Raw genomic sequence first — 25,887 nt, forward strand, 5'->3', positions numbered from 1 at the left:
CGACCTCCGTCCCAGCTGCGTGGTGGCGGTCCGTCCCTTCCGAAAGAGCCGCTCCACAGACGGAGTGCGCTTTTTGTCGGGGGGGGGGGAGGGGGGAACCGGCGGGTCCCCCCCCCCCCCCCCGGCGCCCATCTCCGTTGCTGGACGGGACGGACCCGAGGTGAGCGGCGGGCGCGGTAAGTACGGCTCCCTTCCCCGCGGTACCCCCGTAGCGCGGCTCTGCCTCCTCCCCATCCATCCCAACGCCTCCCGCCCCTTCCCCGCCGCCGCCACTGAGAGCGCGGCCCCTTTAAGAGCCCGGCTTTGCCTCCCGGTAGCTGAAGGTCATTAAAACACAAAAGCGCTCCAGCGCTGCGGTCCAATATAGCGCATGCGCCCTGCCCGAGGACTGGCAGGGAGACGGCAATATGGCGAGAATGCCTGGCAGCGGCGGCGGCGGCGGAGAGTGGAGCGGCGGCGGCGGAGGGGGAGGCGGAGGCGGCGGCGGCGGGAACAATGCGGGGGACCGGCCGCCCGGCCGCGGCGTCGCCCCCCGCCCGCACCGCTACTGCAGCGCCGGCGAGGAGGAGGAGGGCGAGGAGGAGGATGAGATCCAGGAGGTGCAGATAACGGGGGACGAGGAGGAGGAGGAGGAGGACGGAGCCGATGGGGGGCTGCTGCTGGACGAGGAGGAGGAGGAGGAGGAGGAAGAGGAGATGGGTCTGGAGTGGGACGGCGAGGAGGAGACGGAGCCGCTGCCGCCCGCCCCGGGCCGTACGCCGGGCGGCGGCGGCGGCAGCGGCGTCGGGGCGGCCCCGGGGGGCGCCGCGGCGGCTGCCCCGGGGGGCGGCGGCGGCGGCGGCCCCGGGGGGGGCGGCGGAGGACGCGGAGCTGGAGGCGGCCCTGCTGCTGCAGCGGCCGGAGCGGGCGCGGCTGAGCGAGAACACGCGGCTGGCCACCCGCTACGCCGTGCGCATCTTCCGCGAGTACCTGAGCGAGAAGGCGCAGAGCCCCGACTTCGAGACGATGGACAAGGGGGCGCTCTGCCGCGTCCTGCGCTCCTTCTACGCCGAGGCGCGCTCCAAGAGCGGGCAGCTCTACTCCAAGTCCTCCCTCATCAGCATCCGCAGCTCCCTCAACCGCTACCTCAACGAGCCGCCCTACTGCCGCACCCTCGACCTCACCAAGGACCCCGAGCTCCGCGCCGCCAACCTCACCCTGGCCGCCGTCATCCGCAAGCTGGAGGAGCAGGGCGCCGGGCCGGTGGTGCAGAAGCAGGCCATCACCCGCGCCGACCTGCGCAAGCTCTACACCTGCAGCGTCTTCAGCACCCAGAGCCCCTTCGGGCTCCTCAACAAGGTCTGGTTCGAGACCTGCATGTACTTCTGCACCCGGGGCCGGGAGAACCAGCGGGAGCTGGAGGAGGACTCCTTCGGGCTGGCCGTGGACGAGGACGGACGCAAGTTCGTCTACTTCAAGGCGCTGGGGCCCTACCACAAGTCGCGCTCGTCCTCCTGGAGCAAGAAGCGGGCGGAGAGCAGCGACGAGGAGAACCTGCCCCGCATGTACGAGACCGGCACCGAGTTCTGCCCCTACGCCAGCTTCGTCAAGTACCTCTCCAAGCGCAACCCCCTCTGCAAGGCCTTCTTCCAGCGCCCGCGGGACCACTGCAGCGAGGGTGACATCACCTGGTACGAGAACAAGGCCATCGGCAAGAACCTCCTGGGCACCCGCATGCAGATGCTCTCCAAGGCGGCCAAGCTCTCCAAGACATACACCAACCACTGCATCGGCGCCGTCTCCATTGCCACCCTCAACAGCATTGCTGGCATCGGCACCAAGCTGGGGGGACCGCAGCCACCACACCACCCACCCCCTCCCCACCACCACCACCACCACCACCTCCTCCACCACCCCGCCGGCGGGGGCTGCTACACCCCCGCTGCCCTCAATGGCGGGCCGCGGCCCCGGCCGCCCGCCACCAACCCCTACGTGCTGCCCAAAGACGGTGACGCCGCACCGGTGAAGGCAGAAGCGGCCGCGGTGGCCCCAGCCAAGCGGGCCCTCTACGAGGCAGTGTTCCCGGCGGGGGCTGCGGCTGGTGGCGATGCCTGTGGGCCCTCCGCCTCCCCCAAAAGACTCTGCCGCCGCCCCGCTGAGCCCCTGGACGCTGCCGCGCCCGCCGTGGTGGTGGTCTCAGTGAAACACGACCCCCTGCCTCACCTCCTCCCTGAAGCCAATGGGCACAGAAGCACCACCTCACCCACAGTAGTTTCACCTGCTATTGTTTCCCCCACACAGGTAACCGGAAAAAGAAAAAAGAAAGGAGGAAAAAAAAAAAAAAGAAAAAAAAAAGGTGGCAACCCTGTACCCCATCCCACATAGCCCCCACTGCACCCCTCCTTTCTTCCCCATCTCCCCCAAGGCTGGGCACTGACGCACACTGCCAGCCCCGGGGTGGCTTCTGGGGCGACACTCACTGTCCCAATGAGCCCGGACGCGAGTTACCCAACTTCCTTGCCCCCCAGTTGCCTCTTCCCCCTCCCACCAGTCCGGTGGCCGCTTGCTGCGTGCCTGTGGGTCGGACTGGAGAGGTGCCCAGGTGCTGCCATGCTCCCCCTTGGCAGCAGCACAGACAGCTCAGCCCTGGGGGCTCCCCCTTTCCCTCCTTTTTCTTTCTTTCCCCCCTTTTTTCTTTCTCTTTTTGTGGGAGATGCGAGTTATGAAAGTCGGGCCACAATAGTAGATAAGGGCATCAGGTATCATTAGTGTGTGTGGTGTTCTTGATGTGCTAATGAACTATTTGAATAACCTCAAATGCAGGAAACAGCTGGGAGAATACTCAATTACACACTAGTAATGAGGGTGTAATTTTAAACTTCAGAAGTTAACAAGAGGGTTAATATGGCAATTGCATTCATCTTGTATTTGTTTATTTAAAATAGCTCTGTTTCCTGGCAGTGATCCTCTTTTTTTTTTCCTTTTTTTTTTTTTTTTTTTATAAGGCAAATTGGCTCTAGTTGCATTAGTTACCGTAGTGGCGAAATATACAGTAATAGCACAATTAAACAGGTTTAGATGCAGCTTAACTGTGGAACGAGCCCAAGTTCGTTAGCTGTGTTTCATTGAGGTAAAGCAGTCTTGTCAAAAGCGCTGTTGAGCTGTGCCTTAATGCGTGCCTTGCGAACCCCCTCTGCTGTGTGCCGGCACGTGCTGGTGCCTGCTCCCTGTCCCCTCCAAAAAGTACTTTCCTTTCGGCTGTTTGAGTGCTGGAGCTAAATTACTTCAATTAAAGATTCGCTGCACCTCTGCAATTGGCTTGAAGTTTGGAAGTCATTCTAACTAAATCTATAAAGCGTGCGCAGTTACGTTGTGCCCCATAAAATACTGTGTTTCAGGCAAGAACTTTATTGCTGGCTGCCCTACGCGATTACAAAACCCCTCTGACATTCTTGTGTCGAGTAATAACAGCGATCGCAGCCGTCGGCCGGAGATCGTGGCGCTGGGTGAGCACAGGTATATGACATGCCTGAGCTGTTTCCCAAGTGGAAATACCAGTTCTGGACAGACTGACCCTTTCAAAGAGTTTGCCAGCTAATCAACCAGCCTGAAGGCTAATTGGGGGGAGGGAGGGAGAAGGAGGCTTGCAGTGAATGCCTGCATAAGCACCTATGTTCTTTAAAATACCTGTGACCTCTCCTTTCTCGTAGGGTGGTTTTTTTTTTTTTTGGACCACTTCAGTGGAGTACTGTAGTTTGATCTCCTGCTGTGTGTATCTGGTGTCTCTGAATGGCTTAGAGGCTTGATTATGTGCAGATAATGTTTTTGTTCTAGCTCATTATTTCAGGTATAAGCTAATGCTCTTCGCTGTACTTAACCCTAGACTCCTCTTTCCCTCGCTTTTAATGACCTTGAAAGTAATTTTGAAACTTCAGGCGTGGTTTAACTTTTTTAGAGCAGCAGCGCACACGAGTACGGGAAGGGGAAGAGGGAACTGGGCAGAGCAGTTCTGATCCAGCTAGTGGTAACGGAGTATGTGTGTCTTTAACCTGTTAAATGAGGTGTCTTGGTACCTTCAGTCATCAGGCTGGAGAGCTTGATCTCTACCCGGGCCCACAAATCTCTTCACACTTGCATACAGCTTAGGCGAGGAGAAACCCAGCTGCTGTACTGTTTGTTGCAGAGCTGCGCTTCCTACGTGAAGCATTCGGAGCTGTAATTCTCATTAGTGGCGGAGTATGGGGAGAAAGGGAGAAATATCTAAAATAGATGATAGAGTACACAGGCATGTGCTGTTTTCTTCAGTGTATCAAGAAAGAAAATGAGCAATCAGCAAAGATACTAGACAGTGTGGGTTTTTTCAGTAATTATATGGAAATGTTCATCTCCTTTCACAACTTAATGAGCTAAACAAGCTGCCCAGCCACTTTTGTAGCTGAATCTTGCCTTCACTACAAAACTCGTTAATTTAAGTCTTTAGGAGAAGGAAAAGTGTTCTGTGGTTTTGTTTTTGGTTTTTTTTTTCTCCTCTTCTTTTTAATCGCCAATTCTTCTCATGTCAGTTTTAACTTACGCACTTCTTCTGGGATGTGACAAAATGAAAAAATACTGGCTGTGGAATAGATTTCCTTGGGAGAATGTTAATGGTAAACTTTTTCTCCCTAGCCTCCTTTTATAATAGTTACACTAATGGAGGTCCAGGGCATTTCCTGGGGAAATTAATGACTGGCTGGGGTTAATGGCCCAAGGCATTGCCTCAAGCCATCGACTCTCCCAGCCGGTCATTAATCCCCAGGAAATGCCCTGGCCCTCAATCGTTATTGCTTAATTATAAACAAAGACTTTCCAGGCCTTTTTACTGAATACATATCATCAAGTAATGTGACACTAAATTCCGCTGTTGACAAATATTACTGATTCCTTGAAAACATGAAGGTCATAAGTTTGTGGTTTATTGGTTGCCTTTCTAATTATTCTTCCAGGGGACAGATTCTGCTGCCCTCATGGACCTGTGCAATATTCTGGTGAAAAAATAGTGGCGTGATGAGTGGGTTTTGTAGCATCTTTATACTCTGTGCACGTATGCTCTTTTATAGCATTGATAGCATTAAGCAAGGTATGGAAAAGGTTAAATGAAGGCACTAAATGGGATGTCTTCAATTTGCACTGACTACAAACTTTAAGTGTAAGAATTTGAGCAAGGATGTTAATTTTATGCTTTTCTCTCGTGGCTGCACCCATCTTTTGTTTTAGCCCCAAGATGTCTTTTCAACTCTGGGTTTGTAGGAGCCTCCTCCAGAGCTAGGGAAAGGTACATTAAATGTTCATCTTGATCCAACTATTGCTTTAGGTTGCAGCCTTGAGAGCAGCATTTATAGAGTATATTTTAAGCATACTGCACTGTGCCATCATGGCACAACTTTCTTTTCAGTCCTTATTTGCTCTGAAGTGTAGTAATTTTCCTGCCACTGACAGCAGTACTTCAGTTCAAGTTGATGACAGAGGGATGTAATTTGGCTGTTGTTCATCTCTCGTGTTACTGAAAGATGAACAATAGCTAAAGTTTAAGCATTTGATGCTACAATGTGGTGGTAGCTGTTGACGTTTATAGGTCTGGTACACGCTGAACTTAGTACAGTAGTAATACCCCAAAATAGGCCTAGGAAAATAGATTGGCTTCTGCCATGGGTGAGGAGAGTTGCTTGTCACTTGAAAATGCTTCTGTTATGTTGGTTCTCTAACTCAGCTGGGTTTCTCTGGGCTGCTTGCGAAGAGTTTCATCGGCTATTAAGATATCTGCCAAACACGCAGTTGTTAAAATGTGACCCACGTGCATTTGTCTTGGCTGTTCCGGGGTATCCTTAAACATTTTTTCCTCCTGCTTTAAATCCACAGCTGCCCTTTTTGTTTTCTTTTGATCTGGTACATGTATTTTCATTGCCTTACACTGTCTTTGAAGGGTTTACTTTGACCAGAACCAGAAATCTAGTTTTGACTGCAGGTTTCGCAAAAGAAGGCAAAACAGTAGCACATGACAAATATAAGTAGGCAGCAGGCACAACTGGGAACAAATCAAAGTAACTAAGAAGTTAGTCTAGCTCTTTTTAGTCTTTGTTTTTGGAGGTGGATAAGAATCTTTCTGCTTGATCTTTGATCTGGGAACATCCTGCACTTCCATAAAATGGCCACAAAAAAGGCTTCTGTTCTGTACAAATGTTTATAGTAGTCTGATGAGAATCATCGCTAGGTGCTTTCCAAGTATACAGGGCAGGAGAACTCCTCAACTTCAGGGAAGGATGCTTAGGATGGCAGTGTTAGGATGCTAGGCTTTATTTCTATACAGATAATAGATGGGGCAATATCCCTATCTTAAAGGCTTACAGTACAGTAGCTATTAAGACTGATGACTGCTAAATACCTTGTTAGTTCTTCTGGCAGTACTTCAGTTGATCTGGTTTCAGAGGTTAGTACTGGCTGCCCTACTGCCTAGTTAGTGCTGTCCTCTCTGATTAATGGATTATCCCAGGTTGCAAGAAAATCCAGGATTTGCTTCGTGTCTTTTTTAAAAGAAACACTGAGGTTAAAATCTTGGTGTGAGGGTTAAAGGAACTTTAACCTACAGTTAAAGAAAGGGTACCTACCTTAGAGGCTACTGTTTGTTTCTTGGTTGTTGTTTGTGGTTTTTTTAATGGGGAAGATTTTCATCTTCTACTAGGTTACAGATGTGGAAAGTGATTAACCGTAGAAGGGACCTATTATACCTGATAGTCATCAAAATTGCTCTGAAATCCTCAGGAGGCAGGGGATAGGGTAGCAGGGTTGTCAAATATGGGCCCCAAAGACAGCTTTCTTACCAGTCTCCATAGCGAAATGTGTGAATTCTGGCTATTGCTTTCTTCAGTGGAAGTCAGTGTTGTTTGTAACTGAATGCTTCTAAAGATCGTTGAACAGAGATGGGGTTTTTTTTGAAGACAGTAGGATATCCCAGGCTATGTTCCTTATAACTAACATGAAGTTTGATAGGCATGTGAATGTTTCCCAAGATGAGTGCAAGAATAGAGATTAGGTTAGCAATCTCGTATACAGCTTTGGAGGCAGTACATGCACTGAAAGGGATGAAAGGAACTGTTTTTTCTTTCCTAGACTGGAGTTGGTCTGTTTTGGATCAGCTATTGAGGAGGGAGTTGATTTGAGGTGACTCAGAAGAGTACTTCGCAGATGATCTGAGAATGGTGTTTCGATACACGCATTTAGAATTGTGGTTGTGAAGTTTAAAGTCTAATACTGTCTTTGTAGGTCCTCTTAGTTGCTTTGGAACGATATATTGGAAGTATTAAGTTTTGTAACTATTTCAGATGGCGATTTCTTCCACTATCTCTTTAATTTTCAAAATACTTCTACTTTTTAGAAATGAGACTCCTTTTATTTAGTTGCATCATGTGAGCTAGTCAGAGAACTTGCTTGGTCCAGCCTTCAGTGGTGGTAAGAATGCAAGAGGTGATCGGTTTTGTATAACTCAGATGAAGATGGCCTTTTTAGTACGATTAGGAGGAAAAATCAGCATCATTGAAGCACTGCTGTATTTTGACACTTTTTAAAATTCTATAGAATCTGAAATGACTATGTTGGTACTCTTCCTCTGTGCACACATCAAAGATAAAATGCACAAACTTAAAGGCAGCAGAGTTTGGGTTTTGTTTTTTTTTTTTAACAAAAAGTCTTCTGTGATTATCCTGTAAAAGATTTGCCATTGCCCACTGCTCTCCTTCTAGAGAGCAAGAGATCAGAAACTGTTCAGTCTAATTGGTGAGTCTGTATGACAGTGAGCTGCCTTATTTCATGTATGGTGTAGAAATAAATGAGTGCTTAAACCCTTTGAAACACACCACTACTGCAAAAGCCATAGGCTGTAATTAAATTGAATGTGGGGTTGTATTGTCTTGTGCCCTTGGCTATAAACTTGATAACAGACCATGGTACACCCACTATTGTGTTAGAAGCTGGAACCTAATTAGCGATGTTGTAGATTTTCAGTCACTTTTGAAGCCCTTCTGTTCATCTTTTTCCCTGTGTCCTTTCTTTCTTATTATTTTGCTTTTCTGTTTCTGAAGCAATAAATGCACCCTTCTTTTCAGAAGGAAATCATTTAGGGCATGTAGCCAAATATGTATGTGCAAGATAATTTTTTATCATATTTTGGATTCAAGGGACACATGTTGGTAACTGCATTTTATCTGATGTAGAAGAGATTTATTAGTGTTGTGATAGTAAAAATATATAATCGTGTTTCCAGGGAATGCTTTCTAAGTCTCTTCCAGGCATTTGAGGGGGGAGTAAGGAAGGGATTGGAACTTCTCATAATACCTTGATCTAAAAGTAACATTGGAAGACACACGATGGAGTTCTGTTCTGGTTGTTTTTGGGGGGATTATCTACAAGGAAAAATGGCTCTTACGGGCTTTTAAAAATCCATGTGCTTTTGCACTCAGCCAGTTTTAGTTAGTTGATCTGAAAACCTTCAGACTTGCTAAGGACTTAATCCCTAATGAGGGCAAGTGCCTTTGATGTGTTCTTAATGCCATTTTTAATTTGGGAAATAATCAAAGTTGTAGTGCATAGATGCAGTATATACATTTCCAGTAAATTCTTAGTTAATTGATATGCTTGCCTGTTGTATGTATCTGTATACTTCTGTAGCTAGGACAGATCATTTTAATTAAAGTGAAATTGAGTGAAATTTTTAAGCCCTATTCACTTTACCAATATATGAAAACATTTTTTTTCACTGTATGCTTAGGGCACATTTGTTCCATATAGCACAGTCCTGTGCATAGGTACTTGAGCAAGCACCTCCTCGGGACTTCTGAGTTGCTTCATGTACTAGCCTGAGTGGTACGCTGTGCTGATGTGTTTTGCAGTGTTTCTGGTACTTCAACTGGGTAGCGTAGCCTGGATAATGCTATCATTTAGCTTTTGGCAAGGGGTAATCGCAACTTTTCCAGCAGTGGCACCAGCAGTGCGGAACCGATGCTTCTCCTGTACTACTCTCATGGTTTTCCATTGGGGAACAATGGGAGTCCAGGAGGACAAAGCTGATGTGATCTGCCGGGAGGAATGGACTATAAATCCCTTGGTGAAGCTTCCCTAAGGTGGGGCTAGGAGAGGAGGTTTGAGTGTAGCTTTTTTGGCAGTGGGAGTAGCTCATGGGGGGTAGATTGTTTGGTAGGTGCTGCTCAGGTAACTCTTGCTGGAGCACTTGTCCTTGCAAAAGGAGGAGGGCAGAAATCTCTTCATGGGAGGTGAGGTGCCAGGATGAATTTTTGCTTTCCTTCTGTTTTCTTATCCCAAAGATCTTGTGGAGGTGCTGGGGTGATTTCTGAGCTGGGCTTATCTCTAGCACAGTGCTTCATTTCACTCTCTCCTCCTTAAAGTGCCTGGGAACCGGGTCTAATAATGCTGTCATTTGTTTTAGTTTGTTTTTCGGGATGGGAAGTGGGAGGAAGAGGAGGCTGTGTAGTTGGGACTCTTGTGCTTGGTAGCTCTAATGAAGGAGCCACAGCTCTCGGGCTTCCCTGCAAATTGGCACCTGTATATGCTGCTAATACTTTTGTATCTGTCTGTCAGAAATGTAGTGCATAAATGAATGACTTCCCTAAAACACCACTGCATTTTAAGCTCCTCTTTTTTTGTGTGTCCATTTATGTATGTTTAAAATTAAGGATTGCTGAAGAAATTTCAAGAGTGGTTTCTCAACACCCTTCCACTGAATCCTGAGCTTTTACTCACCACAGCGATATATATAGCTGCTTCTTTTGCTGTTGTTGATTTTTCTCCATGTGTTTCTAGTAGGCTTCAAAAGTGGCAGGGAAAGGTTGGCCTGAAGTAAGGACAGCATGCTGTGTCTGATGCTTTGACTTTAAAGGTCCAGTGCAGTCATCTTGAGCTCTTACTCTGATACATGTTTACCAGTGGCAAAGCCTGTGCTCACCTTGCCGGCGTGAGCTCTCGTTTCATGGATGAGGTGTCTGCGGTGCACCCGAAGGAACAGCACCGAAACTCTCCAGCGCAATAGGAAACCATCAGTGGTTAATTACCAAGCGTCCTCTGGCTTAAAGCTCCCCTGGAGAAGAAGCAGCGGAAGGATGCGGTGTGTCTGGCCGACGTGGGGGTGGGAACACAGGGTATGTGGGTTTAGCACGGAAGAGAAGGGGAAATCCGGTCGCATTGCCCTCCTCACCTCAGTTCTGCTTGGGGTGGGTTGAGACTGTTTTCTCCTTGTGCCTGAAATGTGGGGAAGAGGAGGAGTGAGGAAGGTGAAGTGGGCTGAAATACCTTCCTTCCTTCCTCCCTTCTTAGAAGGGCTGGCTGTTAACCTGCACCATGCCTGATAAACTCTTTCCCTTGTATTGAAATCGCCCCATTCAGAAGTATGCGAGTCATCTGAAGTGCTGTAATTAACCCATATAGTTTTGATGCCAAATTAACTGTGAGAGTTAGGTTGACGAGTTGGAAAGTGTAAATGGGAGCACAGATGTCGTAACAGACAGACTTAACAGACAGACCTATGAACGGTGTGGCAATGTCGGATAAAGAGGGAACGTGCTTGAATTGGTTGCCTTTTTGAGAGTTTCCCAGTGTTTCTAATAATTTTATGACTAGCAGCGCTCATGTAAAGGATGCTTCTTTGCTCTTTCCCCTCATCTTGGATATGACAGCGATACTGGCTGCAGTTGTTTATCACAGGAGTTAGCTAGAAAATTATTACACAGCACATTTGTGGTGATTGGCAGATGATGCTTTGTGTAGGCTTTTATCAAATTTATCAGTACTAGTTTCCATATTGGGTTTAGAAAACATGTTGTCTTTTTCCTGTTATCACAACACTAGTTTCTGGAAGCTCTCCCTAGACCATTGCAAGACCAGGTTCACGTTTCTACTTGATTCTTTAAAATGCTTTTTAGACGGCGGGGCGGAAACAATAAGATGCTCTAAGCCTGTGGGTTTTGGCAAATAACCAGTTCAGAAAGAACTGTTTAGCCTTTTAGTATACTTTACACTTTCTCATATCTTTTATTTTGGTAATGCTAAAGAATGTATCTTGCTGATTATCTCTCTTTGAAAATACAGTTTCTCTGGACACACTCTCTCTCTCTGAAAACACACACTAATCAGTGACTGGCAAACTTGGGAGTGGAAAAGTAACTGTTCTTGGAGGCAAAAGGGATAATGCAAAGCTCTGGTCCGTGAGAAGTAAGTTCTCTCAAACTGACTGATGTTGGTAGGAATATGACTGCTTTCCAGCACAAACACTTGAAAAATTTATGTTCCTTAGCAGGGATGGCAATGCAAATCCCCCAGCCTTTGACTCTGGTTCTTTTGCCCAAGTACTGTTTGAAAATAAAACAGGCAGAGTGAGACTAACACGGTTTCAGTGTCAGACTTACTGCTTCAAAATCAGCTTTCTGAAGCTGCTGCCAATCCAAAGCAGTATGGGTAACACAGTTATGGTTTTATTCTTAAAAAGCAGAAACAACTTTAATATCCTGTCAGAACTTTGTAGTTTTGCCTTCCTTTTGGAGTATTTGACACACTTCTAAAGCAGCCTTATTTCTGGTTTTATCTCTTTAGAAGTCTTTGCAAGTTAGCTTTTTTTTTTATTTTTTAAAAGCATTATTTTTTAAATACACCTGCATTTGCCAGCTGGTCTCAAATAAAACATGGTGAGGCTTTTTGATATCTCTTAAGTAGTGTCGGGATACAAATGTTTCCACTGAAAGTACTTTTAGTTATAAGCTGTTCCCTTCACTTTTAGGTATTGAAAAGTATCAAAAGTGAGAAATGCCAAACAAAAAAGCTAAGGAAAAGCCAGGTTCATTGTAACTAGCAAGTACAAATGTGTCAAAATGGGTATTAAGTTTAAAATGTACAGGGACTCAATAATACTAAACATAGTATTAATTGAAATGCTAATGCATTGGTGTGTGGAAGTAGCACTACACTACTGTGTAAATGGCAAAAGTATCCCTATGGTACAGAGGAGGATAATTCAACGCTTTTTTTAAAGTTTACTATGGTAATTCATTAGGAAAGGATTCCTCATGCCTGTGCTAAAGTGGAATTTTTAACCAATCAGTTTTACTCAGTATGGTATATTCACTTCCAAACTGCTAATTAATAGATATATTCAGGATCATGAATATAATAGTAGGCTAGATTTGCAGTACAGGCTAATGATATGGTAGTAATTGCTACACTCATGTAAAACATACGGCAGACACTTTCAGAAGCTTATGTGTGTTGTTTTAATTGTTGAGAGATACCAAAGGATCAGGTCAAATCTATATCTTTCCAGGAAAAGATATATTAGCAGATAAATTTTTTTTTTTTTTTTTTTTAGATTTCACAAGGTCCATTGTCCAAATTTTTGCTCAAAAGCAAAACACCCCCACCCCTGCTTGGTAACTTAGCTGAATATTCTAATGTACTAAGGTATTTCTATTTCTGTAAAGGGCTGGACTGATTCCACTGGACACTTTTTTTACTGCAGGGTTGTGATCTCGCCACCATTAGTTGCTATAAAATGCTCCGGTGTGGTGTCTTTTGGGCATTCTTCTGTGAAGGTTTCCAGTGCCAGATCCTCAGCGGCCCCTCGCTGGGTGCATGGGGTGGCCGAGTCCTGCGTGGCCCCCCCATCCCTGCAGGGAGTGGGTTCAGGCTCCAGCACAAACGGATGCTGCCGCTTGAGCGACGACCATGCAGCCCCCCCACCGCAGGGATGCTGGGCACCGCTGCTGACAGCCCCCACGGCTCTGGGCTCCTTGGGTCCTCTCAGGATTTCCTCAAAAAAAGGAAACTAATGCTGTAAGGAAAAACTGAAATGTCTCCCCCCCCCCCCCCCAGTTCTTTGTAGAACTGAAAACCTCCAAAACAAGCCCCAATCTGAAAAGCTTTTATTCTTTTTAATATTAATGGCGCTGGTCTGAAATAGCTCTTGTCTCCTTTACCTGAAGGGACTAGATTTTTTAGGAGGGCAGGAGAGCAGAGATGAGCTTACCAATCTATCCGGAGGTTGGGAAGCAGGTGTTAATGGTGCTAGGAGGACTTTGAAGGCAGAACACAAGAATTTTGTGGGAAGAAAAAGATCTGGAAAAAATTTGAAATGGAAAATAAGGAGGAGAGGGAAAGCAGGGTCAGAAAACATTACCAAACATCTTGTAGCCCATCAGTTTAGAAGCTAGGTTAATTTCTGTATACCAGCGTGCTTCTGCTGGATTAGTTTGATGGATTCAAGGTGTGGGAAATAATGCTCCTCTTTGAAGAGGGGCTAAAACTGGAGGAGGAAATTAGGAGTAAAAAAAAATCCTTCTCTCTGAACGCTGAATAACGAATGTGGTAGGCACTGAAGCAAGATTTGATCAAGAAAAAGATAGACCCAGAGGGTCTTTCTACTTTTTAGTAAAAATGCTAGAGGAAAATGTAAAAGAACAGTGAGGTGTGCAGGGGAAGTCTTGGTTTTCTTCAACTTTCAACTTAGTTAAAAGAACATGAGTATAATGTAAATTAAGTACAGTGTATTCTTGCCTCTTACAGAAATTGAAATCTAAAGATTTTTCCCTTAACCTTAAAAAATGTGACACTTAAACCAGTGATTTCCTGTAGAGTTTTGCTTCAGAGTAAGCATTAGTTCTTGGGTACATATCCCAAAAGAAATCCACTGGAAGTGCTGTGGTAAAATGGCCTATAAGCATTGTGTTTGTTTTTATGCCTAGTGGACAATAAACTAGTTTCCTTAAGGTACTTGAAATACTCCTTGTAAACTAAAGTGTCCAGATCAATTTCTCATTCACATCTTATTAAAACTCGGTGAGGAAGTTGGGAAAACATGTTTTTGATCAAAGTGCTGTATAAACTAGTCATCTACTCCATTAATCTTTAAGCTGCTTCATAAAATTTCTGAGAAGAACCCTGGTGGGTTCCTGCTTTCACAGACAGCTTCATCCCATCTGGATGCCAAACAGAGAGAGAACAGTTCCACTGTGTGATGCGGGGGCACACAGGAGGTTTACAGGGTCTAGAGGAGAGGAGACAGTTGGAGAGTCTTGTTTTTCCCATGTTTATCTGACTCGCGGTTTCCTAGTGGAATACTAGAATTGTTGAATTATTTCCATGAATAGCTGTCTGCATCCAGAATGACTTCTGTATGCTAGTCTATTCTGTACGTTAATGCCTGTATTTTTCTTGTGTAGTCAGTTCCTGTTATATATGACAACCTTAAATGCCTCAGTGGTGTGCTTGATCAAAATACATTTTTTTTTTCCCTACAGAAACAAATGTAGGGTCATAGCTCTGAGAAGTCAGGAATTTCTTGTTGGTTCTGGTGGTAGATGGCTGGATGCTAGCTTTCAGCAACCCATTCTTGAGAAGAAGTTAACCTGCTATCATACTGTACTCCACTTTTTTCATAAGCATATTTTAAACTTCTATACAGGCTCTTTTCAGTTCTCTCGCCTATGCATCTTAATGAGTAGGAGACCTCAGATCAGTATTTACAGCATCTGCTTCCATGCTTTTATATATGAGGCCATATCAAGATACATGGTTATGCACCTTATAAGAAACTTACTTAAGGAGAAGCGTTCATCTGATCAGCAATATCTACTCGTTGGCAATGGTAGGGGGATGCTTGAAGCACTGTTGTAAAAGCGGTAGTATTGTGTTTTGGAGATGCTGTCAAATATGCTGGTTTTGTTGCGACTTGAAAATTAAAGCTTTATGTTTTACTGTGGAAAAGAGTATATGAGAAGTGGCCACCACAACATAAAGCCTCCCTGGAGTGAGAAGCACTCCATCTGCCTGCCAGCAGGGCAATACCATGAGAGTACGAGGTTGTGCTTCAAGAGATAGGAGATGGCAGTGTTGGAGATGGTCTGCCAGCTGATTAAAGGGCAGAAGGAGATGGGCTACGTGACTGAGAAAGCTGGTAAGAGATGTTAATCTGGTTGCGCCAGCAATCTAGCCTGAAAGAGGGTGGGGGAAGATAGTTCTCATCTGTAGTAATGGAAAGTCGTTAGCAGGTTTTTTTGTGATTTACGTGAAAATTAGTGGTCTCAGTAGGATCCTAGTGGGCAAGTATCCTCACAGCAGAGGCGGCCACCGGAACTGACACTAATTGTCACTCCTGTGGGCATCCTGAGTGGCGAGACAGGGGAAGAGCTGCCCTCACCCCAGAGGTGAGCTCCTGACCATCAGGACAGGCTGACGGCCGCGTGAGGAAGCTCGCTCTGCCCGTGGCGCATTTGCTGTCTGGATGGTCTGCTGGGCTGTGAATGCGATGTTATCTAAAAGTAGCAGATTCCTGTACCAATTTAAGTGGAAAAACAAGACTAATGGCCAAACTCGTACTCTCTGTGTTTTTCACTAATCATGAAAAATAGCAGTTTGCTTCTCCATCCTCCTGGCTTAACCATCTTCATATAACTGCATTGACTTTTACTGATGGCTTCTTGTGTCTAATCATTTCTTAATGAAGCAGGCGAGTATATTTTATTTTATCCTGCACAGGTTTCTTTTTGTCACTCGTTCTTGTTTCCCTCCACTCCATTTCCACTCCAGGCAAAAATTATTTCCAGCTGAGAGGGGCTGGATGCATGTCATTCCAGAGCAATTGTAAATGACCCTGCAGATTTGCTTGCAAAAAGCAGAACATATTTCCCCTCGGTGCACACCCCCTTTTCTCACCTAGAATGCATGCAAGAAAGGTCATACGGGGCCAGACCTGAAGGGTGTCTGTCCCCGTACCCCATCCCCACATCAGTGGCCAAGAGCAGATGTCTGTAGAAGAGAACAGGAATGGGCGAGTAGGTGATGCTTCTCATATGGGTCTTCTAAAGGTGTTTGCTAGGTCCCCCTCTGAGGTGTAAGTGATGTGGCAGAAGGACATTAATCATTAAAAAGCAGATATTAACACAGTCGTGTTGGGTCTGTGGGATGAACGGACCCCTTTGCATTTTCCTCTCAAACTGTTTTGATGGAAATGTTGATTACAGACAAGGTAAACTTGTTTGTACTTCATTCATTAATAACAAACTATAAACTGCCCTGCCTCCCCTCCCCACAGGCAAGGCACTTGAGGAGATGCCAGGCAATTAAAGTACTTAAGACAGTAATTACAGTCAAATATACAACAAAAATAAAATCACTGCACATGATTTTTTTTATGCTTGGTTTTGTTCTCTGCGTTTATTAAACCGCAATTCTTGCCTCACGATTGAACAGGAATCTCTCAACTGGTAATACCAAAGTGTATGACAAGTTTGCTTTGGTCCAGCTGGCTATTTAATAACCTCTTTGGTCTTGCTATTGAATTCTTCGCAGCTCTGAAACACCTGCTTTTTAGATGGATCTTGGTATATAAAGCCGGTGCACCTCTCAGTCTTAGCACTGATCAGGAGGGAGGTGATACCAATGCTCTCTTGAAACTTCCTTTTTTGTTTTTCTTGCTAGTTTTCTTACTGTACAAGGAGTAGCATCTCTCTCGTTACTGTGACACTTAGGAGGGAGAGACTGAATTAGGCTGAGGTGTTCGGTCAATAATCCATAGTTGGCTTCAAATATTTAAATTTAGCTGATGCATTTTAAACTTCAGAAATAAGTGTCCACAAACTTGACTTGTTGTGAACCTATTTAATGAGTTAGCATCCTGCAGTATAAACTTGTGTGTATGCCAGCTCAACATATTTTTTAAGTGAAATTCTTAGTGACTTCAATGTTCCAGATAAAGTACACTTTAAAAAGACAGAAACTTAGCCGTAATGAGATCCAGCTGGTGTGCATAAACCTTTCACATTACATTACATAATTAAGTTGGTAAGTAATGTACGGGGAAAAGTTCTTGTTGCTTATTCTTTTGTACTAGAGTTTTACAAGGCTATATAAATACTGTAAGTATTTAATGGGGGAAATACAGGATTAAAAGCAAATAGCAGATGATGTATGGTACAAAAATCTCATAAACCAAATGTGTAATATTACTGTTTTGGTATTTAATATTAAATGACTGAAACTTGACAGTGTTCTGAATGTCACCTATGTTAAAATAGCTCTCATAAGAACAATTTCCAATTGATTGTCTCGATTAATGTGACTAGTTTAAAGGTAGATTGTTTTATGCTGAATGATACCAGAGCATGGATTCCTTCTGAGTAATGTTTTGACCGGTCGTCTTATTTGGTAAAATCTACATCGCTGTGGTATTCAAAGCAGGGTACAGGCTCACGGACTTCTTACCATAACTTAACAACCTGTTCTCCTTTTAACAAACTGTAATTAGAGAAACATAAACTTCATCTTCATTTATTTCGATGGTAAAGCATGGGAGAGGAATGTGGGAAGACATTCTTTGTACCGCCATCAATTTAGTTGCCTACCTTGCAGTTGTTTCATAAACATCCTAGAAAGCTCCTGAAAATACCGAATATTGAATGTGCCAAAAATGGTTAAAATGCAAGACTTTGTCCTCTGACAGACAAGCCCTGGCAAATCTTAGCTTGATGTTGCTGCCCTCGGCTGCCCTCCTCCTTTGCAGAAGGCTTTTGCTCCCTTGCAGAGTCAGCAAAAGGTACTGTATGCCTGTGCTTCAGCAGCTACAGCAAACCCTGGTCAAGGGATTATTATTTTTTGGGTGCTGTCATCGTCACCAGCAATTTGAGTTGCCATGTTTGGTGTCTGAACTGGAACATGGGAGGCATGGGCATATGGTCTGTTTTGCCAGCTCTGCTATGGGGGTGGTAGCCTTGGGGAGAGGAGTGGTTAGAAAAGAGTAGTCCTAAATTGCACAGCTGTTTGCTGCTTGATGGTGAGTGAGCCCTCAGCTATCCTCATTTAAAGGGAATGATCAGACAGGTATCATACTGTATTTAAAGCTTAGGCTGTTGTTCTTGTGAAGAGTGTAATTTACAATAATTGCCGCTTTTAATAATGAACCGATCTATTTGAGATGTCTCAATGCCCGCTAAATGGTTAAAACGACAACTTAATTTTGAGATGCTGTTACCGATGTAGGTATATTAACCTTGAGCTGTTCAGGGGGGATATTGTGGGGTGATTTCCATAGCAAAGGTGTATTACGCTTAGGCTCCCTTCTACAGAAGGGAAGCCGAATTTTGAACTAGAAATAAACTTTCACTTGCCTGAAATGTATTCCATGAGAGGTGAAAGGATCATTCAGAATGTAAGTGAATAACAAATATCTTTTGGTTTTGTGGGTTTGTAAGTTCACATAAATCAGTCAGCAAGTTCCCAGTTGTGACAACCACATGTCCCATGCTCTGACATTGCAACCACCACAAAACTCAAGTGAAGGGTGCAATCAACCCTGTAATAAGAGTGGCAAGACAAATGAGAGGCATTAAAAAACCAGGATGCTGTCTTGCAGATTTCTGACTTAATTTTTTGCAGGCTGTCAGTACACCGACAGACTCTTTAAATTGCCCTCCCTTTCCTCTGTGGGTCCCCACCTCGCCCCTTCCTACTTGGTAAAGCAGCAAGCAAAAATCCATTATGGGACTTTGTGGGGGAAGAATGAGCTGAAGACCTTCAATGGTTCATTCATAAGGATTTGACATGGCTCAGTATTTTGTGATCCTTGTTTTTAAGGAAATGCTTGTGTTAATGAGCATTTATTGTAAAATGTGGAAAAGAAATAGGTTGAAAGTCTAAGTAGTGATGATGAGTGATTCTCTGGTTTTCTCTCTCTGCTCCGGGGGGGTGAGGTCCCCACTGCTCCTGGTGAAGCCAGCACAAGGAGCGGGGCTGCACTGCTGGGCAAGTGGCCTGTCTCAGGGTTTCCAGCAAGGGTGAGCTCTGGAGACGCAGCCTGGTGCCACCCAAATGTCACGAATTAAAAAACGAGGATAGGAAGCATTGCTGCTCAGCAGCCTCCAATTGCTTGGCAGAGCTGCACTTCTCAACAGCTTCTTGCTGCGTGAAGGACTTGTGAATAGCCGGCGGACCCACCAAAGCGGTGGGAGCCGTGGTTGAAGGTGCTGATAGGGATGTCTGCGAGCGCCCAACACCTTGTGTGCTCCTACTGTGTGACGCGGCCTCGCTGGGAGCAAGGTGTGAGCTTGCTTCAGCCTTGGAGGGGTCAATTCCAGTACTTTGCCGGCATCTCTCCAAACGCTGGCCTGAACTGACCCTGCTTGAGATCCGCTGGGGTCACGGTGCAGTGGGAATAAGAGGCACTTTGTTCTCCATCGTAGATACACTGTGATTAAACTTGATAATCATGAGGCTAGATTTACTGCTGTGCTCTCACTGTTTTGTGTTGCACAACAGCACAAACACCCAGAGAGTGAGCGAATTTGATCCACGTTTCCAAAGGATTGTGAAATTCTTCTGTATAAATTTGCTGGCTGAATTTTAAGCATGATTTATAAAGGGGGCCTTTTCTCTTATAGTAAACATGATTTCCCTTTCTGTAGGCTATAAGACAAATGTTCTTAGTCTGCAAGGTAACTTTTTCAGCGTGCTATCCGTAACGTGGTTTTGGCTCACCTTCCCTGCTGCACGCTAACTAACTGAAGCTATTTAACTGAGGTGCAGAAGAAAAATACTGTTTCTTCAGCATTTGGACCTAATGCTGGCTTATGAGAAACATAGAGCAAGGCAGGCATTTGTTTTGCACTGCTCAGAAGCTTTCTAAAATCCTCTGAAGTGTGCCGTGGTTCTTATTTTTGGTACGTTTCCTCCGTCTGCTGTTGCAAGTAGACTTTCTCTTGCTAATCTCCTGCCTGAAATACTCTTTGTTCAGAAAAGCAAGTCTCTTTCTGTTGTAATCAGGGCTAGGAATTCAGCTGCAGGGTCACTCTTGGTGCTGTAGAGTTCACTGACCACGTTTTGCTTCTGGCAGTCCTAGCTTTGGCCCCTTTACACAGATCAATGCCAGGCTAACCCCATTTATTGCTACTACTGAATCAAAACTCTGCTTCTCCTATTTAATTTAGCTCAAAATAGATGTAATGCAAACAAGCGTCAGCATGGCAAGAGAGCCAGAAGAAGGGGAGGAAAAAAAAAAAAAATGCACTCAGGGTTTTTTGAAATAAATATACCAAATGGTGCCAGGCTTCAGATGGCAGGAATTAGTTTGCACTGTATCATTAGACCCTTTATAAAAATCAGTCATCATCATTGATTCTAATTTGCACGTATGAGAGTTTATCTGGTTGCCTTCAGTTCCCTTTTTGTGTAAAAAAACCACTTCTAATGTAACTGCTACTGCTTAAGCTCAGCCATGCATTCAGATTTCTTCTGGGTTTCTTGGTCCCAGATGAATCTCCTGGTTTGCTTCATTGTGCCCTCACTAGTTGAACCTCCATCCTTATTACTAGATGCCTTCCACCAGTTACCACAGCGTCAGCCTCCTAGAAAATTCCAGGCTTGCTTCTGGTCAAGTGAAGTTGCTGTTAGCAGGAGTGTATTATTCTCAGTGAAGCTACTCAGTGCAGAGCACTTTGTAAGGCTCGTCACTGTGCGATGGGTTAAGAGATTTTGTTAGAGCAAGTGTGTGGCAGGTCAGGCTCCTGTGGCTATCAACTCCTGTGGCTGCAATATAATTATTTTTTTTTCTGTATCTGTGGCACACCTCAATATGAGAAAATGTCGGGATCCTCAGGACCTTACTTGAAGTGTAGATGACGAGACCTTTATGGTGTGGTTGGCATCCAGCCACCTTTCCCGGCCAGGGCTGGAGTTACGAATTCCACTCGCCACACCTCATTCCACACTGCTTGTCAAATATGTGGAATAAGGTGCACACATACCCTCCTTACCTGTTGTTGTCTTCTGGATTGAAGCTCTGTTCGCTGTGCAAGGCAGCGCGGTGGAAAACATGAGGTTTAGTGTTCCTGCTGAAAAACAAAACAATGTTGCCATGCATCCTTCCTCTCCACCCCCGCTCCCCCAGAAAAACCTCTCCCCAAAGTAATGCCCTTTGGTTCTTCAGGTCCAGGGTGGTGGTCAGCAGAAATGAAGCGATCACTTGAGTGTGTCTGTAATGGGAGGAAGGTGGCTGCCATGAGACAAATCTATAATTTAGGAATTGTTGCTGAAGTTAATTTCTGCTACCCTCTACTAGGCGATCACCACAAGACCCCTGAAACCTTTCCTGTTTGTTTCAAATACTCTTTTATTTCTGACACTACAATTAATCTGTTCCTGAAAGCAAACTTTTTGAGTATTTGTTCCAGAGGGGAGACCAAAGCCTGTCAACTTAAATGTTTGGGGTTTGTGTTTGGTTTTGGTTTTTTTTTTTTTATTTCACCACCCACCTCCTTCTTCTGCCTGCCCTTTTCTTTCTCTTGCAGGGCTTTGTTGTTCCAACGGGGGATGCTCTGGTTTCCCACTCCCAACATGCGTTTTGTGTTTCTGTTGCCTCCTTGCCTTGTCTTTTGCAGGAAAGGTAGTGCTTCAGCCTCTCTGCTCTTTCCTCCCCTGCCATGCCAGGGAGGGAGCTGGTCTGATGGTTTCCTGCACTCCTCCTCTGGGCGGGAGACAAGCGTCAAGTAAAACAGCAGGAGACAAGCATGAAGAAAGACACAAGCTGTAAGGCCTTCCTGATGTTTCCCTCAAACTTACCTGGTCCCAGATAAAATCCTTTGCAGATGTTATCTCCCAGACTTAATCTGGAATTGGTCTTTTAAAGACTCCGGATGTGTCGCTGTGTATGATTGTCCCTTTATCTGCTCCTTTACCTGTCAACTCCTCCTCTTGTGATGGTTTCTTCCACTTTTCCGGCCTCTATTGCAATGTGGCAGGTTTTTTGCACGTTATTTTTAAAATCATTATTTCGTCGTAGTTGGTGGTTGTATCTACCTGACACCTTCTCATACTTTTGATACTCAAACTGCTCTTTTAAAGATTTTTTTTTTTTAAGATACTTCCAGATCTTGTCATCTTGATCCTTCTTTAAAGTTGTTTTTAGTCTATTGAAGAAGCCAGCTGTAGTTCAGAGTTGTTAGTTTGGACCTGTAGAGGATGTTTCCCCTTATTGGCATGGTCTTACTGGTTATTACCACTCCAGGTATTCAGTGGGTTTGTTTTCTCTATTAGATGAAGTCTTCCCACCAACCCAACAAAAGATTTCTTCAAGTATTATTTTGAATGAGGATAACTTATAAAGCTTACTGCCTCATCAGCAGTTGAATTAGCTGATCCTCTTGGCAAGGACCAGCTTCTCCAAGAGCCCGGTTACACAACAGCCTACCAAAAGAGAAATGTCATACTTAAATGCTTACCCCACGGTGGTTGGTCCAGCTGTGGCAAGTGACTGTGTGTCCTGGGTTGTCTCACTTAACTTCTGTACGTTTTAAAAATAAAATAACTGTGTATTTTGCTTAGCTTTCATTTTCTTGGTGAAGCTGCTGTTTGCCTCTTTAATTTCAAGCTGTCCCTCACAATCATCTAACGATGTGATTCTTCTCTGTTGTTGGTTTCTGTGTCATAACACAGCTATATGTACTACCAGTTTGTTAATGTGTCTTTATTTCTTGCATTTCAATTTTATTGAAATGTGTTACACATTGGAGGCCATGAAAGCCAATAGCTAGAGAAAAGTGAGATAGGCATTTCTTGTTGGTTGACAGGCATAGTCTTTTGTGCTTCTTTAAACATTTTCAGGTCCTTTTGTTGTCCAAGCACTGGTGCTTTGCATGTTAGCGGTGACCAGAGCAGCACAAACACAGACTTAGAAGCAGGCCATGCCGTCCAAAGAAATGTATATTGTATAAGATTTCATCCACTGTTCTAAGGTTATGTGCGTGGTCTGTTGTGGTGTCGGGTCAAGTAAAAGCCTTTTAATATAAAATTAAGAGTTTGCTGAGCTAGTTAGCAGAGGTCATTCTGTCTACAGCTAGATAGTGGATTGCTGCTTCATGAGGTTGGCAGTGGCAATGATGGCTTCTGTTGGCATATAGCATATGGTTATATAAATTCAGGGTTAATCCACCCTTGTGGGCAAAAAAATGCTAAAATTAGGTGCCAAATGGATGTTTTTATCATATGAGCTACAATGACTACTTGGAGAAATCTCTACAGGTCTGAAAACAATAATAATCCAAATGGTATTTCTTAGCCCTGGATCCTAATGTATCTTTTACACATAATGGAATCAAATGAACCAAATCTAAAATATGCTTTGTTCATATGCCATATGGTCGTCATCTTGCCAAGCACTCTTCTTGCCTTCCAGAGCAGACTCCTGTGTTCTCCTTTCCTCAAATCCTGCCCTTCACACTAACCAAAAAAATTGCTGCTTGACCCCATAGTCATATGCCTACCGTTCCTTTTTTCCCTTCATCCCTAAATGCCTTCCTAGCATTTAAGAAAACCTCAAACACCAGAAAAGAGGTAAAATGAACTAAAAACCTTTATGTGCTACTGCACTGAAGGAGCAATTTGAATTTAACCATGGCTGTATTTAGCTTAATTCAGGACTTCAGCCCCTTCCTACCAGCCACCAAAAAGCATACCTACTCCTCCGAGGGATTTAAAATCCGAAGGTAGACAGATTTCAGTATGGGGTGGGGAAGTATCTGGGTCACTGACGGTTTTCGGTTCAGGTCCCACGCGCTGTGTGGATAGCCCATTTCCAGAGCTCTTGGGAGGTCTCCATCATTGCATGCTGCCTCGTATGTGTATTTTTAGCAGGGATCTGTTTCCTGTCCCCGCACCGGGAGCACCTGTGTGGTGTTATGCCGCCTGTCCCGAGGTGTTAAGTAACCCACGTGCGTTTTGAAATAGCTAATGTTAATACGATTTTTCTCGTGATAGTGTTCGGGCTTTTTCATTCTCCTGCTTGTTATGAAATCTGTAGGCTGATAATTTTAATGGGAGTTACAAGAGGAGAGGAAAAAGTCCCAGCCAGCCCTGGAAATGCATGGGATCGTGGTAGAGCTGAGTAAACGCTCCCTATTGCAGTCCATCTTAACAAGGACTTCCAAAAAGCCTGTCATTTCAGTAAGTTCAGCTTTTACCCTTTCCTCGCACTGTCCTCCCTCTTGGCAGTCTCTGTCCATCTGGTGGGGTTTCAGTAGGTTATAATTTTTGAGAGATAGGGTTGGTGCTTTGCTAAGTTTGGCTTCGGAGACCTGCTGGGAGGGGAGGTGGATGGGAGGGAGACAGGAGGAAAACCCAGCGATGATGCAGGGCTCCTAAAAGTCATTCCTTCTTGCCCATAGCGTTGTGTTGCATTGATAATGGGAGTAAGGGATGTATAATTTAAGATTACAATTTCACACCGTATTTCTAATTCTCTACCAGCCTGAACTGCAACTGTCAAAATTGTAGTTCTGTTTACATCTTCATCATAAATCAGATAACTACAAATGTATGGCTTTAAAGCCCTTTTCTGCCTTTTTTCTGCAGTTAGGTTATAGATGAAGCTGTCTGTCTGTTTTATTGTCTAGTCTCATAATTACTAAGTGGACACAATGTCTTCAAAATTACGATTCCATCTGAGAATATTTTATTATTGGTTGCTGCAAGAAACATCTGGAGAGTGCTTAGAGCTCTTGTGTGTTACAGCATTTCAAAGACACTGTTTTATTGGATCCTTATAATTTCTCCCGTTCCTTTTTCCTCTTCATATGACAGGAAGAGCTAATAGAGGCTTTCCTGTGTTTTTCTTAAGCCTGGTAAGGTGATTCCAGATACAAAATTCTTCAAATAGTCTGAAGGTGGGTTTTTTGTTGTTTGCATGTTCAATCTGAAGTAGATAATGTTCTGTTGATATGTCCAAAACCGCATCTTCTCTAGATGGGTCAGTATTATCTCTTTCTGCTCCTAGGCAAATTAATAAACCAAATTTTAAAAGTGCAAAGGAAAGCAGGCGGCTGGCTGATTCAAAGGGAGAGGCTATGTTTTTCATCACCACCCTTTCAAAGCCTCTCTGAATCAAAAGAACCAGTGGATTGCGAAGGCAAGACCTATGCCACACCAGAAGCTCCCAGTTCAGCAATTTTCCCAGGGTAAAATTATAACTCATGTTTCCTCAGCACAGGCTGTAACTGGCAGTGTTCCTTCTACTTCTAAGGGTGAAATGGCTGGGGGGGGAACAGACATCTAATGTGCCTCTGGAAGTTTTACAATGGGTGTTAGCCTCCCTTTGTGGAAAGGTAGATGTTCTTCTGGAACATACCCAAGGGCAGGTGCTATTCAAACTGGAGTGTAAATTAACTTCAAATAAGGCAGTATGGGCTTATTTTTCTTCAGTTTGTGAGTCAAATCTAAAGAATAAAACCCTATTTCTCAAATTCTGACAGTTCATGACGATCTTCCAGTTATCCCACTGAAGTCTGCATTTTTATGGGTCTTTAAAATCTTCAGATATGACTGCAATTCAAGATGTTAATCTTTATTCATGTAGTACTGATAGGATCTTAACTCACAAACAAAACAGATTTCAGCAATGCTTGTTTTTTGGTGTTGCTTCTCACCAGAAGATTATCGGACAAATTGCAAACTCCGTCCGAGAAGAATGTAACCAGTTGGTTTCTTTCCCACTCAAATTTTGACACCATCTTTAAGGATTTGTTTAACTTTGTATTCAAATATGCCAGCGTGGTTCTGGCAAACAGAATTCCTTTCCTTCTAAACCCAGGAGGGAGTGGTTTTTTTTTTTTCTTGTCCTTTTCTTATGTAAAGACTCTTACAAAATATGCAGAGTGCCTGCTAGAAGTGGATAAAAGGCAACAACACTTGAGTGAGAAGTCTGTCTAAAAATTACATTATTAATATATCTCAACCTACAAGGTGTCCACCTGGGAACAGTTGGAAGATGGATTCCAGTGTTCCGAGCTCCCTTCTCCCTTTCCATGTCCGTTCCTGGTCTGAACCCCACGTACATGCATGGGG

General features: G+C 44.5%; 1 protein-coding gene across 1 annotated transcript in view; it reads left to right on the forward strand.

The window, feature by feature from the left end:
- Window positions 1-335: 335 nt before the first annotated feature.
- KCTD1 (potassium channel tetramerization domain containing 1) overlaps window positions 336-25,887 on the forward strand; it is a 71,571-nt gene continuing 46,019 nt past the window's right edge. The window contains 2 exon segments of the mRNA XM_030012335.2: window positions 336-742; window positions 744-2,280. Coding sequence (XP_029868195.1) covers window positions 408-742; window positions 744-2,280 — 1,872 coding nt within the window. The 5' untranslated portion in view covers window positions 336-407.

This window comes from Aquila chrysaetos, chromosome 4 (genome assembly GCF_900496995.4).
Source record: "Aquila chrysaetos chrysaetos chromosome 4, bAquChr1.4, whole genome shotgun sequence".
Lineage (NCBI taxonomy): Eukaryota > Metazoa > Chordata > Aves > Accipitriformes > Accipitridae > Aquila > Aquila chrysaetos.